Raw genomic sequence first — 20,131 nt, forward strand, 5'->3', positions numbered from 1 at the left:
TTAATGAGATTTCACCACTATAATAGCAGTTTCTCATTGTCTTACAAATAATAATGATAATAATAATAATAATAATAATAATAATAATAATAATAATAATAATAATAATAGCAACAATAATAATAACAATGACAATGCCTTTCTCATTGCAGTGCTATAACGTTCAATAACAAAGATTTATAATTGAAAATATAAATCTGGATATATCTGTGCGTGCGTATGAGTATAAATGCATATATACATACGCAGCTCTCACCTCCACATAAGCACATGTGTGGTGGGGGGTGCTGTATGCATGTATGTATGTATGTATGTATGTATGTATAGTTGATTTTTCTGTCCATAGTGGTTTTAGCACATTTTCACGCAATTATTTATAGGTTCAAAAGTCAACATATAGTTGACTTTTCTCTCTATAGTGGTTTTAGCACATTTGCTCGCAATTATTTATAGCTGTATCTGCTTCGAGTTTCTCCATTCCAAAACAAATATATGTGTGTGTGTGTGTATATTTATGCATGCAAATATACATAATATATATATATATGTGTGTGTGTGTGTGCGTGTATGTGTGTATGTGTGTATCTGTGTGTGTATACATATATTTCTAAATATAGATATATATATACCTACATATATCTATATATGTATATATAGATATATATACTTATATATCTAAATATAAGTATTTATACATGTATATGTATATATATATATATATGTGTGTGTGTGTGTGTGTTTAAATATATATATATATATATATATATATACATACATGCATATATATATACATACATATATATATATATATATATATATATATATATATATATATATATATATATATATATATATATATATATATATATATAAACTGTAATTTTTTGTATAACTAGATATTGTTAATATAACAATACATAAAAACAGGCTAGAGTTGAAGTGCTCAGTATGAGTTAGAATTCAAATTATGGTAAGAATGGAGACATAAGGGTGGAAGACCACAGGAACAATACTGAATATCCAACGCAAGATTTAATATATATGTGCGTGTTCAAATCATTCTAGAACCAATAAATATAGTTTTAAGTCTCTAAAATGTCTAAAATAGTAAGATACGATAAAATAAGAGTACACATGCATATACAAGGACATAAACTTCAAAAATATCATGAATGTTTAAAATATATATTTTAAAATATTTATAAACATGCATAGTTTCCAAGTTGTATAAAAATATTTAATAATTTAAGACAATACATTACGATATATAAACGTACAGAATTAATTAACATATAGTGGGTAAATATATACGATATGATATGATATTACAAATTTATATGTATTATATTAAAAACGTGTACATTACAAAAGGATATGTATATATAACAATAATACTTTCCCATGTTGTTGGAACGATCGCAAGAACTCGTGTTGCAAAGCGAACCCCGTAACAATGTACCTGTGTATGTGCATTATTGCTTTTGTTGTTGGTGAAAGTGTAGCCAAATGTTTAATATGCCCGCTCCTCGATCATGAGGTCTCGGCATCAATGAAACTGCATTGTGCCTTCAGCAAGTATTATTAATGGTTTCGTTGTCTACGAAGGGCATCTGCATATTCAGCCACATACAGAGTTTTCCACTTAGCAGGTACATTGGCTGAGTGAAACACAAACTTCATTTTCGAAACCGGCGGAAATCTGTTGCTTCACAGTATATATTGTGTGTGGGGGTGCGTGTGTGTGTATGTTATAGGAAGTTAAAAGTTATGACCGGTCATAGAGTGACCATTTGTTTCGCACCTCTGTAGCGCTTAGTCGCATAGGTGACTCATCGGATTCAAATGGCTGAAGGCGCATAACTTCCCTACAACTGGAGGAAGAAATACGTAACTGTCAGTTGATTTTGGAAACAAAAATGATTGTCTGTGCTGCGGGAGGGACGGGGTTTATCCTCTTTACATTGGCTCCGGTCATGGTAATATTCGAAGGAGCTGTGGCTGGAATATTCAACGGATGGGGAATTCCAAGTCTGGAGTAAGAAACATTTGAGATGTGGGCATTGACTAAATACTTCTTTCTTGGAGTTTAAAAAGGTCGAGCAAGCTTTTTAGGATTCTTGCCCTCTCATCTAAGTAACGCTTACATGGTTTGTTACATTTACACTAGAAGATTTCTCAAGACGAATACTACAGGTTTGTGGTTTCGATGGTATATCCACATCGAATAATATATATAGAGTGCTGTTCTGAACTAATACTGCTTCCGTCGATGATATATATATATATGTGTGTGTGTGTGTGTGTGTGTGTGTGTGTGTGTGTGTGTGTATATATATGTATTTCTGTATGTATGTATGTATGTATGTATGTATATTATATATATATATATATATATATATATATATATATATGCATATGTATGTATGTACGTATGTATGTAGATATTATCTGTATATATGTATATATATATGTATGAGTGTTTATATATATATATATATATATATATATATATATATATATATATATAGGTAAATGATGGGATTGCTTCAATATTTCAGGTGTAGTTTGAAGTATCCAAGCAACCAGGGGATATTTAAATCCGGAGGCACTCCTGGAAATTACTTGTGTGGGTACCGTCTTCGTTAGAAGGTATCCAGAGGCAGGTAATTTATTGTTTAAACCGCAGTTTATAATTTTACTTATGTGGAGAATGGAGAAACAAACACAAGAAGAAGCAAGTCAACTGGGCTAGTTAGTCATTGATTTAATTATGTTGAGATTATATAATGAGTCATTTACGAACGTTTCGGTGTGCCAAATGGTTTGGCAGATCTCTTCAGAATGTTGAGGAGTATGTTAGAGTTCATGGTGTGAGAGATGCAGGAGAAACAGTTAGTAGATATAGTAATGCATATGGTGGTATAAGAATAGGGTTAGGTAAAGTTAGTCTTACAATTTAGTTGAAGTTGTGTTTGTCTTTCTGGAAGGGGGTAGGGGGTGCTGTTTAAGCTCGTAGTTCCAATCTTAATCAGACGTATTCCGCACGTGGTTGTTTTTTAGAATTGAGGCGTGTGTCTTTTACTTTTAGCACCGGCGGTGTTAGTAAAGGGGAGTAACCCTAAGTTTTGGTGAAGAGGGAGTTAACTCTCATCTTATTAATATTTAATTATAATTAATTATACTTAGAAAAAGAAATTTCTTTTTTACATATTTAATTATACTTAGGAAGTGGAATGTATTACATATTTAATTATACTTAGAAAATGAATATTTTATAGCGTGTAAACAAATTGGGTTCCGTTCATATCTTTTGTTTAAGAGATCCTTACAAGCCGTTAGGATTTTGAGGCGTTCAGTTAGACAGAGGTCACAGCGTCTAAGGAATAATAATTACCAAAGATACCTTAAGGACCTCCTGCACAAGCTAAAATCGCAGAATGGAATTATTATCCACTCGGACAAAACTAGAAATTCTTATACTATGGATATTAACTTATACCACCAACTCCCACACAAAGAAATAACAAAAAAATATAAAGTAGCACCAGACAGCACCTTACGATCCATGAACTTAGAAGCCAAGGACATCATGTTAGACTATAACTTAGCCGAAAAAACTGAGCCATTTGTACCACTTAGACCTAGAATCACTCTAAACGACCATAACCCTAACTTCCTTACAGACACTAAAGTTAGATTAATATGCCCAAATAGATTAGACCTATGGAAATTAAGTAAACTTATACTAGATAAGTACATCCCTACGCTAAAAAGTAGGATCTCCCTCGAATTATGGTCCAACACATACGAAGCCCTAAATTGGTTCTCCAAAATACCGAACACAAATAACTATAAATTCATACAGATAGACATAGTAGACTACTACTCCTCAATTAACCCCACGATCCTAAATAGTGCCCTGATATTCGCCAAAAACCACTCACATCTAACTAGGAAAGAAATTAATGTAATACTTGAAGAAAGGAAATCTGTTATAAGATTTGATAATAAGCTCTGGGTCCGTAAGGACTCCCCAAACTCCTTCGATATCACCATGGGAGCCCCGGATTCAGCTCAGATAACAGACTTAGTGGGCATATATTTGCTTTCTTACATACAGGAGGAATTCCCAGATCTCAGAGGTGGTTTATACAGGGACGATGCGCTGTTTTTTGTTTAAAATCCCTCTAATAGGAAACTTGAACTCATCAAGAAAAACATACATAAATTCTTCAAAAGATTTGGACTAGCCATTTCTATAGAAAATGAACACACCTCCATAAACTACTTAGACGCCAATTGCAACCTAGCCACAGGACTCCATGAACCTTTCATAAAGCCAAACACTAACCTAAAATACATAAACGCATCCAGTACCCACCCGCTATTCCTTAAGAGAGGCTTAGTACATAGTATAAGCAATAGGATATCACGCCTCTCCTCTAACCGAGATATTTTTAATAAGCATAAGGAAACCTATAACATCGCACTACATAGAGCAGGATTCAACCATAAAATTAAATTCATACAACCCAATAACCATAAAAAAAGACCCAAATAAAGGGAATCTAAACGCTAGCAACACATACACTAATAATACACCAAACACTGCTGCAAACCACACTAACGATATGAATGACACAGATAAACATAACACATGTAATAGAAATACAAAAGATCCCAAAGCCAAACCATATAACACCAAAAATACCAACAACAGTGTAAACACCAATACCAACAATACTACTAGGATTAATATGGACGAAGCAGAAATACAATAGCAACCAGAACATGATCAATATTAAGCCATACAAAGATAAGTCTAGTATGAATAACAGGGAGACTCACCAGACTAAAATAAACCATACATCGGGCCCACAAATACCTAACAATACTAACACAGGAAAAACCGATACGACACATATCAAAAATAAACTTAACTATAGAAATAAATTAGATAGCCATAAAGAAAAATTCACTAGCCTTCCCAGTTATGATGGCAGGTTCTATACCAGACATGGCCGTAATAACAATAAGAGCAATAAGGATACGATCTGGCTAATTATTCCCTACGACATGAATCTCAAATCTAACATGGTCCGTTCATTAATGAACATAATAGATAAACATCTCAATGTAAATAATAAATACGCAGCAATATTTAAGAACAAAATAAGAATAGGCCACAGCCTGACATGCAGCTTAGCTACCATCATAGCATCTATTAATAATAAAAAATTAGACGCATTCTATACAGCTAGAAAGACCACGAACAACCAAACTAACAACCGTCCAACTAATAGAACTAACTCCAACCCTAATCCAACACCCCACCCCTTATTAGGAGAGACACACATAAAAAAAACAATAGGGCCACACGACAACACACAGACATAGACACCCCTTATAATTTATGTAGCTGTAGAGATAGGAATAAATGTAATTTCTCCAATAGATGTAAGACCGAAAATATAGTTTACCAATGCGACGTACACACAAACGGCCATATTAGATCTTACATTGGCGCTACGAAAAACCAAATACGCCTCAGATACAATGAGCACCAATCTAGCTTTAGAAATAGAAAAAAGGCAAATTCAACAGGACTTAGTAGCTATATCTGGGAATTAAAGGACAATAAGATAGAATATAAACTAAAGTGGCACATACTAAAAGCAGCTAATTCTTATAACCCAACTAACAGACGCTGTGACCTCTGTCTAACTGAACGCCTCAAAATCCTAACGGCTAGTAAGGATCTCTTAAACAAAAGATATGAACGGAACCCATTTGTTTACACGCTATAAAATATTCATTTTCTAAGTATAATTAAATATGTAATACATTCCACTTCCTAAGTATAATTAGATATGTAAAAAAGAATTTTCCTTTTCTAAGTATAATTAATTATAATTAAATATTAATAAGATCAGAGTTAGCTCCCCCTTCACCAAAACTTAGGGTTACTCACCTTTACTAACACCGCCGGTGCTAAAAGTAAAAGACACACGCCTCAATTCTAAAAACAACCACGTGCGGAATGCGTCTGATTAAGATTGGAACTACGAGCTTAAACAGCACCCACCCTACCTCCCCATTCAGAAAGACAAACACAACTTCAACTAAAATGTAAGACTAACTTTACCTAACCCTATTCTTATACCACCATATGCATTACTATATCCACTAACTGTTTCTCCTGCATCTCTCACACCATGAACTCTAACATACTCCTCAACATTCTGAAGAGATCTGCCAAACCATTTGGCACATCGAAACGTTCGTAAATGACTCATTATGTAATCTCCACATAATTAAATCAATGGCTAACTAGCCCAGTTGATTTGCTTCTTCCTGTGTTTGTTTCTCCATTCTCCACATTACTATATGTATATATATATATATATATATATATATATATATATATATTTGTATATATATATATATATATATATATATATATATATATATATATATATATATATATATATATATATATATATGTTCATACACGTACTCTCTATCTATTAGTGTTTATATGGGTATATATTGATATTAGTATATATGGTACCATAATGTATTACTGTAAAATATTACAACCATCAAAAAGGTTACAGTAGGTGACGTGATGCGAATGTTTTCAGAATTCGGTTAATTATCATATTGTTGTTAACTCACAATTTTTACATTTCGTTCTATTTCAGCTCAGAAATTTATTCCAACCATTATGCCAACAGATGCACCAGGTAAGTACTTACAAAATTTCCTCTTCCTTGGTTCCCCTCTCTTTCCTTCTTCTATTACCACCAAACTTTCCCTTTTTGCAGTTTATTTATGTGTACCTCTCTTTCTTGTCCGTTTCTCTTTTACAATGTATTATATTTTAGTTACATGGAAAGGAATGTACCCATGATCCTTTACAGGACCTCCGAAATTGATGAACGAGAATGTAGAAGGAACGTACCCTCAGACTTAGCCCAGATGCTTAAACAAGAAATGTCTCCCGCTTAATATACAAAAGGACCCGGTGATGATGTTAAACCGAAAGACGAATTAACTCAACCACTTTAACCCATTAACTGCCAAATTTTTATTCCTATTTTTCGGCTTTGCCAAGTGTCTTAGGGGTTTAAATAATATATAGTATTCAAATGTTTTTCATATGTGAACTATTTTGGAAATTATGATAAATTTTTCGAGAAGTCTCAAATAGTGATCGCTGAGAAAAAGCATATTTATCCTTTTCTATTCAATTGCAATAATAAACATTTTGGAGGGGTTTTTTGAAACTATAGTGTCAAATGTGAATGTGTATGAAATATCAATGAATGATATAGATGAGAAATGTAAAAAAAAAAAACAATATTTCTGTAGCTCAAAAATTGCGATTTATGACATAAAATGTCCTCTAGAATTAGCCAGAGCTAAAAATGACGAACTTTAACTACTAAATATTGTTAAACACACCTCTGCAAATGCAATGTACGTGAGCAATTCATTTTAAATACAAGGAACAATCAGCAGAGAGACTGTTTTTTTAGCAGATCCACAAATGGGACTCATGGCAGGTACTGGGTTAACTTCAGCTACATTTGAACTAAAAAATCAACGAATCAGAAAATGTACTACAAAGCATCTGATCTGACGTTCTAAAATTTCTGTCAACCCAACTTCCTATGAGGGTAAGTTATTTATCGGCCCCAGAAGAAGTAAGGTTGACTTCGATGGGATTTGAACTCAGAATGCGAGGTACTAGAATAATACCACGTCATTTGGTTCGACGCGCTAAAATCTCTGCCAAACTACCTCATGTTACGTAATCAAATTTTGTTTCCTTCTTAATGCAGCCTTGCTATAATTGCCGTCTTGCAGAGCCTACCTATTGCTGGAGGGGTGCCATGTTGTTGATAGTATTATTGTTGACACTCTAACCAGTGCGCCCATATCGAGCAAATTGGTTAACAAAGACGCTCCAAATGCAACATTCCCGTATATTTTTTTCTCAGTCACAGTTCATCAAGAAAGTCATCATCTAACGAATCCTTCCTTTTAGTCTGTTGTTTCAAGACGAGATTGAAATCGTTTCACTGCCTTTACACAAGGTAATATTCTTGTGAAAGGTATGTATGTCACAATATAACATTTTCTTTTACTTTGTTCGTGTATTAAAACAAGAATAATCATTTCCGTTGTACTCTTTGTTAGTATGTACGTTTATTTTTTTTTTTGCTTTCAGATTGTAACGTATCAATGGCTGACATCCTCTTCGTTCTGGATTCATCCGGAAGTGTATCAAATCCTGACTTTGTTAGAATGATTACTTTTGTTAAAGAGATGGTAAAAGGTTTTGATATTAGCAATAGTACCGTACGAGTTGCAGTTAGCATATTTTCTGGAGGTACCGTTGAAAAATTTCATCTCGACAAATATTTCGACAAGGCCGCCTTACTGAAAGCTATAGGACAAATCTCGAGAGTTACTGGCTCCACAAACACAGCAAATGCTCTAACTCGTGCAAGAACAGTCAGCTTTCAACCCCCTCATGGTGATCGAAGTGGGGCTCCTAACATTGCCATTGTTATTACAGACGGAAATTCTGACAATCCGATTCAAACCACCGATGCTGCGTTACAGTTGAAGAATACAGGCACTGCAGTGTTCTCAATTGGTGTTGGATCAAATGTACGCCAATCAGAACTTGAATCTATAGCCTCAGATAAATCTCATATCTTCACAGTGACTAACTTCAAGGCTCTAGAAAACATCAAGAAAAACCTGGCCATAAAAACTTGTGAAGGTAGGTAAAGGAACTACAATTGATATCTACTTATATTTCCTGTGTTACATGAGGAATTTAATGAAATATATGAATAATATGCTAATATATGAATAATATGTAGTACTGCTGTTGGAATTGTTGTTGTTCTTGCTGCTGTTGTTATAGTTGTTCAGCTCTAAGTCAGTTTTGATCAAACAAACCTATGATAAAAGCTGGAAAGACTGCGTGAAGAGTAGGAAAACTTTCCACACAAAGTTTTACATCTTGCACGCTTAAAAAAACTGACTACAACACAAACACAGATGATGCAAAACCCGACTGTCTTTAACTTCACTCTTAGCAAATTTTTCCTCAAGAATGACTCAATCTAAAACTAGAGATTTTCCATTCCATAAAGCAATTTCACTGTACTCTTTCTGTCGATTTTTTTAATTAATACATCTCCTGCTGATACAGGCCACCAGTAGTTTTTTTTTCCTTTCTTTTTTTTTGATTCCGTTTTATTATTATTCAGTGAGTGAGCAGCGTATGCCATCAAAGTGACACTGGGGTACAAATACGAAGCCTAGTATACCCATCATGACTACTCGTCTGATAGGGGTGCACCAGGCATATGCATCACAACTGCATGTGTACGACATGGTGACCTCGTATCAAGACAAACAGTGCGTGACCTTACATGTGGGTCCAGTTAGAGTATTTTTCAGGTTGAGTAGCCTTAAAAAGTTCCTGAATACAGGCTTTTTAAGGATATTGAACGAAAACCCATCTTTTCAGGGGTGAATTATTCAAACCCCAAACAATCCTTCTCAAAACATAGCTTTGATGCTCTCCCACTACTCCTACTAGGGATCAGAGATGCCCAAATGATTACGGTTAAGCAAATGACAAACAAATCTGTGGTATTGAGCAAAATATTTGCTGTTGTTGTTGCTATTGTTATTATCATCATTATTATTACTACTACTACTAATTCTAATTTTGACACAAGGCCAGAAATTTTAAGGGTCGGAAATTTTATTATATGGACGCATGTATTTTTTAATTTATTAAATTTTTGTCTTATTTTGTTTTTCTTTCTTTTTCAGCCCAGGTTATTCCAACGCAACCAGCAATAAGTAAATATGCTATTTTAAAACTATTTTATTAATCACCTATATCTCTATTTATAAGATATTTCCATTTTCTCATTATAACTCCTTATATTTAACACCTTTAATCTACCTCAGTCCACCAATTTTCCCATAAACTTAAGGGATATTTTTAACTGAATACTTATGTATTTACAATACTACAAAAACTCAGCTATTTGCACACATGCAGTTGCACACAATACCAACATGCAATTTCAACCGGTCTTTGTAAGCTTCAAATATTTTTGATTGAGTGGATACTCATCGAATATCAGCGCCTCATAAAAACTCAATACGAAGTTAAATAGCTCTATTGAAAGCGGCTAATTGAATATAACACTTTTTCCTTTTTATCATTTAATAAATAATAAATTTATATATTCATAATAACGAAAATGTGTGAGTATGTGCGTGCGTGCGTGCGTGCGTGCGTGTGTGTGTCTGTGTGTCTGTGTGTGTGTGCGTGTGTGTGTGCGTGTGTGTGTGTGTGTGTGTGTGTGTGTGTGTGTGCGTGTGTTTCCTGCTAGAGGATGACAGGAGTTCACTCCTCTTGCTAGCAATATATACTATATAGAAAGAGTACAGCGTCGCACCGATAATCAGCTGGCAGAAGATCTGCCTGTGGTTAAACTAGTAGCAATATGGAATAGCCACTTTGATATGGCGACTAACATTATATATATATATATATATATATATATATATATATATATATATATATATATATATATATACAAAGGGGGGAATGTATATTAATATTAACATTATATGAATATATATATTCTTTCTTTCTTGCCTTTAACCCTCCAACGCGGAGTATAGGCCACTTATAATTGAATTCCATGTCGCATAAATTTTTGCTTCTGTACTTATACTCTGCCATAAATGTCCCCCTTTCTCTAGTTCCTTTTGTGTTGATCTACGCCACGAGTTCTTAGGCCTACCCCTCTTTCTATATCCATCCGTATTCCACTGTAAAGCACTTTTCGCTGCATTTGGTGTGTCCTTTCTAATTGTGCTACCAAATTCTGTGTAAATCATAAGGAGAAAAAATTAGAATAATTTATTACCAGTAGTTCGCATGCGAAGGATTAATTCTAAAGCTACGCCGATAAAGCAGTAGAATGAGAAGAATTATTATTTTTAGTTAATCCCATACTTGAGTTTCACTATTAATGAGTAAATAAATTAATCTGTCATCCGTAGTTCATCAGTGAAATCGCTAAACAATGCATAATTATGTAGCAATAATACACCCCGAAAAAAAAACACGTGCCAGCTGCATCAAATGGTCAGGCGCACTCCCATAGCCGGAAGAAAATAATTAATTTTCAAAAATTCGTACTATAAACCTCAGAATTACAAAGTTTTACTGTGTAAATCATAAGGGTAAAAAAATTAGAATAATTTATTACCAGTGGTTCGCATGCGTAATAAAAGTCATAAGACAACATATTTTTATATATAAGGGTGTCCAAATATATGCACAAAGACAAGAACCATGGCAGGACTTCTTACACGCTAAAAAGTGCAGTTGAACCCAACCACGAAAAAATAATTCTAACGGCACGCTGATAAAGCACTAGAATGAAAGGAATGGAAGAAATTCTAACCTTTCCATTGGACACATTATGATGGGCAAAATATTTTTAAGTGAAAATGATTTTTAAAATACGGTAAATATTTTGGAAAAGACCCATTCGTAATCTCAGTGTGAAATAGTTTTTTTTTTTCTTATAGGTTTCTTTCCAATGCATTCAACGTATCTCACCTCCAAAGATTTGGTTGTTATTTCTAGCATGCCCTGCTACCATGTAACAGCTATTTGTGATGAAGGACCCGAAATACCTGTTATGTGGTAGCATGGCGTGCAAGAAATAGCAGCCAAATCTTTCCTTTTCGGAAAGGGGCCGTTTACGAGCGATTTCGATGTCACATTCGTTGAAAGCATGCGAAACAACATTGGAAAAAAACCCACTAAACAAAACCCGTTGCTGGGAAACTCAGATTTCCCCGGTGACCCAACGGGACACGGATAGTCTAGTCATAAATAAAAACAAAATTCAATTTTTAAGTTTTCGAAATTGTTTTATTTGTAAAATGCTTTATTAATGACGTTTAGATTAAAATAAAGGAAAGGGTAACTTGGTTAATACATAGCAAAGTGGTTTAGAGGATCACTTTACAATTATCTGGATTCGAGTTCCTGTTATAACCAATGCCTTGAGAGGGAATTTGATAGACAGGAATTGTGTGGAAGCCATCGTATATATACAACTCGTATATATATATATATATATATATATATATATATATATATATACATATATATATATATGTATATATATATATATATATATATATATATATATATATATATATATATATATATATATATATATATATATATATATATATATATATATATTTATATATATATATACATACAGTTGTGTATATACAACTCGTATATATACAACTGTGTAGAAGCCTGTCGTATATATATAACTATGTGGGAGCCTGTCGTATATATACAACTTGGTGGAAGCCTGTCGTATATATATATATATACAACTCGAATATACAACTCTGTGGAATCCTGTCGTATATATAAAAGTCAGACCAGTTTCACTTGAGAAGGGAGAGATAATGTAAGACTTTAGAATTCTCAAAAGTTAACATGCCATTGAGGAAAAGAACAGTTTTATTGTTTGGATATAAGAAGACATTCATCCATACTTGTTTCCTGCTCAATAACCGTCGTTATCATGAGAATTTTCCAACTTTATCTCCAAAACTTAACCGAATTAAACCTATTCAAAAAGGTTAGAAACCCCTAATAACATTGGTAATTTGTCTAATCTAATCAAAAATGAGCTAAAAGACTAAAAGACATAATTCAGAGCGGCCTGTACAGCAGATGCTTTGAAGCCCAACTCTATAAAATAACGTTTATCGATTTAAGCCAGAAAGCGCATGTGTGATTGTGCGGCAAGAAGTTTTGCTTCCCAATCACATGGTTCCGGGTTCAGTCCTATTGCGTGGCACCTTGCGCAAGTGATTCCTATTATAACCTCGGAATAACCAAAGCCATGAGAGTAGATTTGCTAGACGGAATCAGAAAGAAGCCCATCGTATATGTGCGTGAGTTTGTGTGTGTGTGTGTGTGTGTGTGTGTGTGTGTGTGTGTGTGTGTGTGTGTGTGTGTGTGTGTGTGCGTGTGTGTATGTGTGAATTTGCATGTCCTCCACCACCGCTTGACAACCAATGTTGGTTTGTTTACGTCCCCGTAACTTAGTGGTTCAGCAAAAAACACCGACAGAATAAGGGACTGGCTTTTAAAATAAGTCCTGGGCGCACTCCAGTGACTGAAACAAGTGAAAGATAAGAGAGACAGAGAGATTAACACACACACACACACACACACACACACACACACACACACATACTTATATAGCTATATATATGCATATGTGTATGTCTATGCGCATGTGTGTGTGTGCGTGTGTGTGTGTGTATATGTGTGTGTGTGTGTCCGTGCGTTCGTGCGTGCGTGTGTGTGTGTGTGTGTGTGTGTGTGTGTGTGTTATCCCAAGTAATTCTCCTCTGCATTAGGATTAATAGAGATGGCAAACGGCAATCACACCAAATATTTGGGTGTCAGAAAATATAACGTTTTATCAAATCATACACAGACATATACACAGACACACACACACAGACACACACACGCACACACTCATACATACATACATGCATGCATACATGCATACATACATACATACATACATACATACATACATACATACATACATACATACATACAAGCTTTCTAACCACCATCTATGTTAAATGTTGTTATATATTGTATCTAACCTTTAGATTACTGATCTCATTTTCATATCAAACTTGTACATAAATCAATTTAGAAAGTCAAACAGTTGAATCACGATATGTTCCCATAGAATATTGATAGAATTGTAATGAACTCTATAACAATATCTTCTCACCTTCCTGAGTTTTTCGTTGTTAATTTAAATGTGACTAAACTAGATTGCCTAGAATGCTATCTGCATGAAATTACGTTATTACACTTTTGCTAGTACGTATCACTTGAATTGTATTGAACGTGCTTCGCTACCGTTTCATTATTATATTACTAGTTACTATTATTACAATTGCTCTATAGAGACGGAGACAAAACTGGTCGACTAGCCGATTTCTGTGTTTTTAGGTTCGCTCTGAGACACATAAAAATTCAAAACAGAAATTTGCGAGCGATAATCACAACAAATCTAATGACGAGTAATAATGACGAAAGTGGTTCGATTCGTATCAAGAGCGTTATTTGTAATTTACTATTTTCTTTGCGATCTTTGTTTATGGAACCATTAGGATATGGGGCATGAAAGGAATATGAATTAAACACAGCACTAGTTTTCACTGACCTAAACATTACCATGAGAACGGATATGTCCTTGTATGTAAGGACACATACATACACACGCAAGGATACACGTACTTATATATTCATATATATCTATACATATATGTATATATATATATATATATATATATATATATATATATATATATGCAGAGATGAACAAGCAAAACACATTTAATATGTGCGATCGATAATGTTCACAATATTGGCGCCGCTTTGAATTCATAGTTGAATTTAGTCTTGCGTATGGCATACCAGCAAATGGTTCTTACACTATTTGTATATAGTTATAGACTGGTGATTCGACTCGTCCCCGGTTCGATTCGGGCACGTAATGTTGAAACGCCACGAAAATGGCGAAGTATTGGTATCCATCACTCCTGAAGGGAAACAGAGGAGAGTTGTCTCACCTGGCCATAACTTCCAGGTGCTTAACACCCAGCATTATGAAAGAGTCATCCCGCAGCGAACCAGCAAAACACATGCATTGAGTATGTGCGTAACTTAGCGGTTCGGCAAAGGAGACCGATAGAATAAGTACTAGGCTTACAAAACAATAAGTCCTGGAGTCGATTTGCGCCACTAAATGCGGTGCTCCAGCATGCCCGTAGTCAAATATATATGCATGTATGTATCCATGAATATATATATATATATATATATATATATATATATATATATATATATATATATATGGGCTAGAAATACTCCTTTTCCGAAACAGAGTTGTTAATCTTGCAAATAACATCATTTGTTATTTTCATATTAATTCACTTTTATAAGTTTGTAATTAATAGATATTTATACAAATAGCAATTATCAAAATTATCAACTTATGATTATTTATAAAATTTAACATTAATTACCGGTTAACTCCTATATTTACTATTTTGTTTTCCTTTTTACTTTTTTGTTTTTCGTATTCCCTTTCTAGCATGCAACCAATCCATGGCAGATATTGTATTCCTCATTGATTCATCAGGAAGTGTTGGATCTTCCAATTTCCAGAAGATGCTTCAGTTTGTAAAGAATATGGTAAACGGTTTTGATGTCGGTAAAGACACTGTAAGAATTGGTGTAGCATCTTTTTCAAACAAACCAGTCCAGCATTTTGCCTTGAATACCTATTTCAACCGAAGTCAAATTATAGATGCTATCAGCAAACTTCCTTATTACCAAGGTAGTACAAATACAGCATCCGCCCTCGGCTTGCTCCGGAGTAGTGTTTTTACGGCTGCCTCAGGAGACCGTCCTACTGCACCAAATATAGCTATCGTTATTACTGACGGTCAGTCTAACGATCCATCGTCAACTGCTGCTCAAGCAAAAGCTTTAAGACAGACTGGAACGATATTATTTTCTATTGGTGTTGGATCTGGAGTCAACGCAAGGGAACTAAACAACATGGCTAGTGACCCTGACAAGGATCATGTCTTTACTGTCTCAGACTTTTCGGCCTTTGGTAGCATCCAAAAAGAACTGGCGATAAAAGCATGTGAAGGTCAGTAATGGATTGTTCTTTCTTTGTTAAGCATTTTGTGGCTGTTTTGGTTATAGATCAATGTATCTCAAGGTAGGGTACACGCCTCACTGGTGGACCATGGCAATATTATAGTAGGGCCTAGAACTTCAGAACGGGGGTCTAAATAAGTTACAAATGAAGAAAACCTGCAATAAAGTTTTAATTAATGTTTTAAATTATACAAAAAGGATGTTTATATATATATATCAACATATATATATATATATACATATATATATATATATATATATATATATATATATATATATATAGTCCAAAGATGAGATTCAGAAATTCTCAGAACAGACGACACTTTAACACTTACTAGGGCTCAAAAAATTAGACTCCGATGTCTTTACAGGGGATCAATTCCAAGGGAAAAGAATGATTGTAAGAGGGATCAAGTTGAGCGGATATAGAGGCAGTTATGCGGATAAACAAGTTAGATATTTTAAATATAACCCTCTCTCTCTCTCTCTCTCTCTCTCTCTATATATATATATATATATATATATATATATACAGAGAGACAGAGACAGAGATATACATATACAAGTGTATGTGTATACGTGCATTTGAAGGCGCGTGGTTTAGTGCAGGGGTTTTCAAACTTTTTGACTTGCGGACCCCTTTATATTTCAGGCTTTATAAACGCTTATGAAATTTATACATAAATGTTTGCTTAAAATAACATATATTTTTACGTTTATTCATTTAACAGTATTTTACAAATAGGTTTATTGTCAATTAAAAGATTTTGATTAAAAAACATATATAAAATCAAATTGCCCATAAAAGGTATTTGCTGTCCACGGACCCCCTGTGGTCCGCGGACCACAGTTTGAAAACCCCTGGTTTAGTGGGTAAGACATTCGGCTCACAATCGTGAGTCTATTCCCCGCGGCGTGTTATGAGCTTGAGCAAGACACTTTATTTCACGTTACTCCAGTTCACTCAGCTAGAAAAAATGAATAGTACCTATATTTCAAAGGGCCAGCCTTGTCAAATTCAGTGTTACGTTGAATCTCCCCGAGAACTACGTTAAGGGTCTGTGGAATGCTCAGCTACTTGCACGTTAGTTTCTATATAATATATATAATATATGATATATATAATGTATAATTTATATATAATATAATATAATATAATATTATATTATATATATATATATGTCTCGTTTGCTATTATGCAGAAGTGTCCTAAGTCCAAAACGTTGCTTTTTTCAGAAAACGAAAAAATAGTTTCGCCATTCTATAGTAAAACCGTTGTACTTACACTTTGACAATTTTTGATATCTTGGCATTTGAAGCAGCTGGAGATACGATAGTTTGACCAGAAGAACCTGCTATTTCAAGCAAAAATAAATATTGAAAAAAACACATTTGGCCGAATTTGGACATACGACAGTTTGACTGCGGCTATGCTGGAGCACCGCCTTTAGTCGAACAAATCGGCCCCAGGACTTACTCTTTGTAAGCCTAGTACTTATTCCATCGGTCACGTTTGCCGAACCGCTAAGTTACATGGACGTAAACACACCAACATCGGTTGTCAAGCGATGTTGAGGGAACAGAGGCAACCACAGACATACACATAAATATATACATATATATTCGACGGGCTTCTTTCAGTTTCCGTCTACCAAATCCACTCACAAAGCTTTTGTCTGCCTGGGTCTATATTAGAAGACACTTGCCCACGGTGCCCCGCAGTGGAACTAAACCCGAAACCATGTGGTTTGGAAGCAAGCTTCTTACCACACAGCCATATATAGTATATGTAATATAATATTTATTTATTTAATATATATATATATATATTTATAATAGTTATAAGACATTTACATCATTAATGAATCATAGAGTAACTGTTGTCTCGACAAATCTTCAAACCTCTAACATAGTACTGTGGTGGAATATGAACATTAATGAACATTAAATAACATAGAGATAGACACGCATGGGTTAGTGACTAGGGTGTTGGGCTCACGATCATAAGGTTATGAGTTCGATTCTCGAACAAGTCACTTCATTTCACGTTGCTCCGACTACTGAGCCGTAAACGAGTAACCAGCTGACCACAAGTGTAGCTCTTTGTCCCTGCAGCTGTCAAATCGTCGATGTGCCGCGTGGTAAAGGGTAGATGGACAGAAATGGTACTTTTATCTGCTCGTGATTACATAGATACCGTAAACAATTAACGAAAGCGTGGTTCAAGCTACCAGGTCATACTGACTTGTGAGTTATGCGTGAGCTTTTACGCATATGTACGTGTGTCATATGCATGTCTGTCTGTGCATGTGCGCGAGGGGAGGTTTGTGTGAGTGTTTGCATGAGGGATGAAACCAACTGAGTAAGTTCCAACCTTTAAAAATATAAGTACTGGAGGTCCATTTGTTAGACTAGACAGTTCAAGGCACCTCAGCGTAATCGCAGTCCAATAACTGAAACATGTAAAAAATGCAATATAATTTTACGAAATTATGAACAAATGTTTTTTTATATTTTTTTTAATAATTTTTGCTTTCTATTTTCATTTCTGTTTCCAGCGCAAAAATATACTCCATTGCCACCAACTAAATCACCCGGTAAGTAAAAAATTTTACAACTAATAACAGCTGTTGTTGTTGTTGTTGTTTGTTATAAAGTTTGTGTTGTCGTTTAGAACATTCGCAGGTCAGCCCTGATTGAGTTGATATATGACGAAAGGTATTCCAATCCAGCTATGACCGTCCCATTTTGTTTCAGCTTTCTTATACCCCAAGCTACATTATCTGATGCAGACTTTCAGCTTTAAAGACAGTATGACATAACTTGAACGAGTATTTGACTAGTATTTCCAGCAGATCGATCACAGATTATGTACAGGCTTCCTCCTCGGTTTTTTGTTATTATTGATAATGATGACAACCACGACCACAACGATGACGATGACGATGACGACGACGACGACGACGACGACGACGATGACGACGACGACGACGACGATGACGACGAGGAGGAGGGGGGAGGAGGGGAGGAGGGGAGCAGGAGGAGGAGGAGGAGGGGAGCAGGAGGAGGAGGAGCAGGAGGGGAGCAGGAGGTGAGCAGGAGGGAGCAGGAAGGGAGCAGGAGGAGGAGGAGGATACAGCGCTGATTATAATGACGTTCGCGTTGATGTCGGTGACGTTGTGGGGTGAGGGGAGGAGGGTGGGATATATAAACGGTCAGAGAATAAAATCTAACGAATGACACCTAATTTTATGATACGTGTGGATAACCGCGGCCTTCTCAACTCAAGGTCAGCATTGCAATCCCTTGTTGACACTTTACATCATATAATACGTGTGCCCCTACTAAAAGCAGCTTCCATCTCCACAAAGCATTGGTTGGTCAGTCAGGCCGAGTATTATTGTTTGTTGTTTTGAATTTGGACACGATTGCCATGTGGTCTTGTAAACACTAGACATAATACAAGATAGAATATAATACAGGACAATACATTTCTTTATTAGCCTCAAGACTCCGAAGACACTGAAGACTATACAAATAACTAAATACAATGGAGTGGCGATTTATATAATACGCAAAAAGAAAATAAATATGACATAAAAAAGTACTAAGAAAGAAAAGTCCTGAACAGGCCCAGATGTGGCTGTGTGGTAAGAAGTCTGCTTTTCAACCACATGGTTCTGGATTCAGTCCCACTGCGTTGCACATCGGGCAAGTGTCTTCTACTATGGTCTTGGGTTAATCGAAGTCTTGTGAATGAATTTCGAATACAGAAATTGAAAGAAGCCCGCTGTAGATATATATGCGTGTGTGTATGTTTGTCTCCCACCACCACTTGATAACCGGTGTTGGTGTGTTTATGTACCCGTAGCCTACCGGTTCGGTAAAAAGAGGCTGAATAAGTACAAAAATTTATATATTAAGTACGTGGGTCGACTAGTTCAACTAAAATTCTTCAAAGCGGTGTTCCAGCATGGTCTAATAACTGAAATAAATATACGATAAAAATTAAAAGACCAGTGGGTAAAGGTTATCTAAGTCCAACCAAAGAAACCTACAGGCTCGTGTCAAGAGTAATTGTCATTTCTCAACTGTTATTTTCCTGTCTACAGACATGCGCTTATAGCAGGTTTGTTCACGTGGGTCATGTTCACCACTTTAACCAACCTTTGAAGGAATGTAAATGGGGAAGTATCTTCTTATTCAGCTTGACCTTTCTCTCCGTGTCGAACTTTAAAATGTCGATGAGAACTTAACCGA

General features: G+C 35.1%; 1 protein-coding gene across 2 annotated transcripts in view; it reads left to right on the forward strand.

Annotated features, from left to right (window-relative positions):
• Positions 1 to 20,131, forward strand: part of LOC106875418 (collagen alpha-4(VI) chain) — a 158,848-nt gene that overhangs the window by 21,212 nt on the left and 117,505 nt on the right. For both annotated transcript variants that reach the window (XM_089351167.1, XM_089351168.1), the window contains exons 3-7: positions 6,705 to 6,746; positions 8,237 to 8,797; positions 9,868 to 9,897; positions 15,294 to 15,860; positions 18,430 to 18,468. In XM_089351167.1, the coding sequence (XP_089207293.1) occupies positions 6,705 to 6,746; positions 8,237 to 8,797; positions 9,868 to 9,897; positions 15,294 to 15,860; positions 18,430 to 18,468 (1,239 nt within the window). The remainder of the gene's footprint in view (positions 1 to 6,704; positions 6,747 to 8,236; positions 8,798 to 9,867; positions 9,898 to 15,293; positions 15,861 to 18,429; positions 18,469 to 20,131) is intronic.

The sequence above is a fragment of the Octopus bimaculoides genome, chromosome 4 (genome assembly GCF_046866305.1).
Source record: "Octopus bimaculoides isolate indiv1 chromosome 4, ASM4686630v1, whole genome shotgun sequence".
NCBI lineage: Eukaryota > Metazoa > Mollusca > Cephalopoda > Octopoda > Octopodidae > Octopus > Octopus bimaculoides.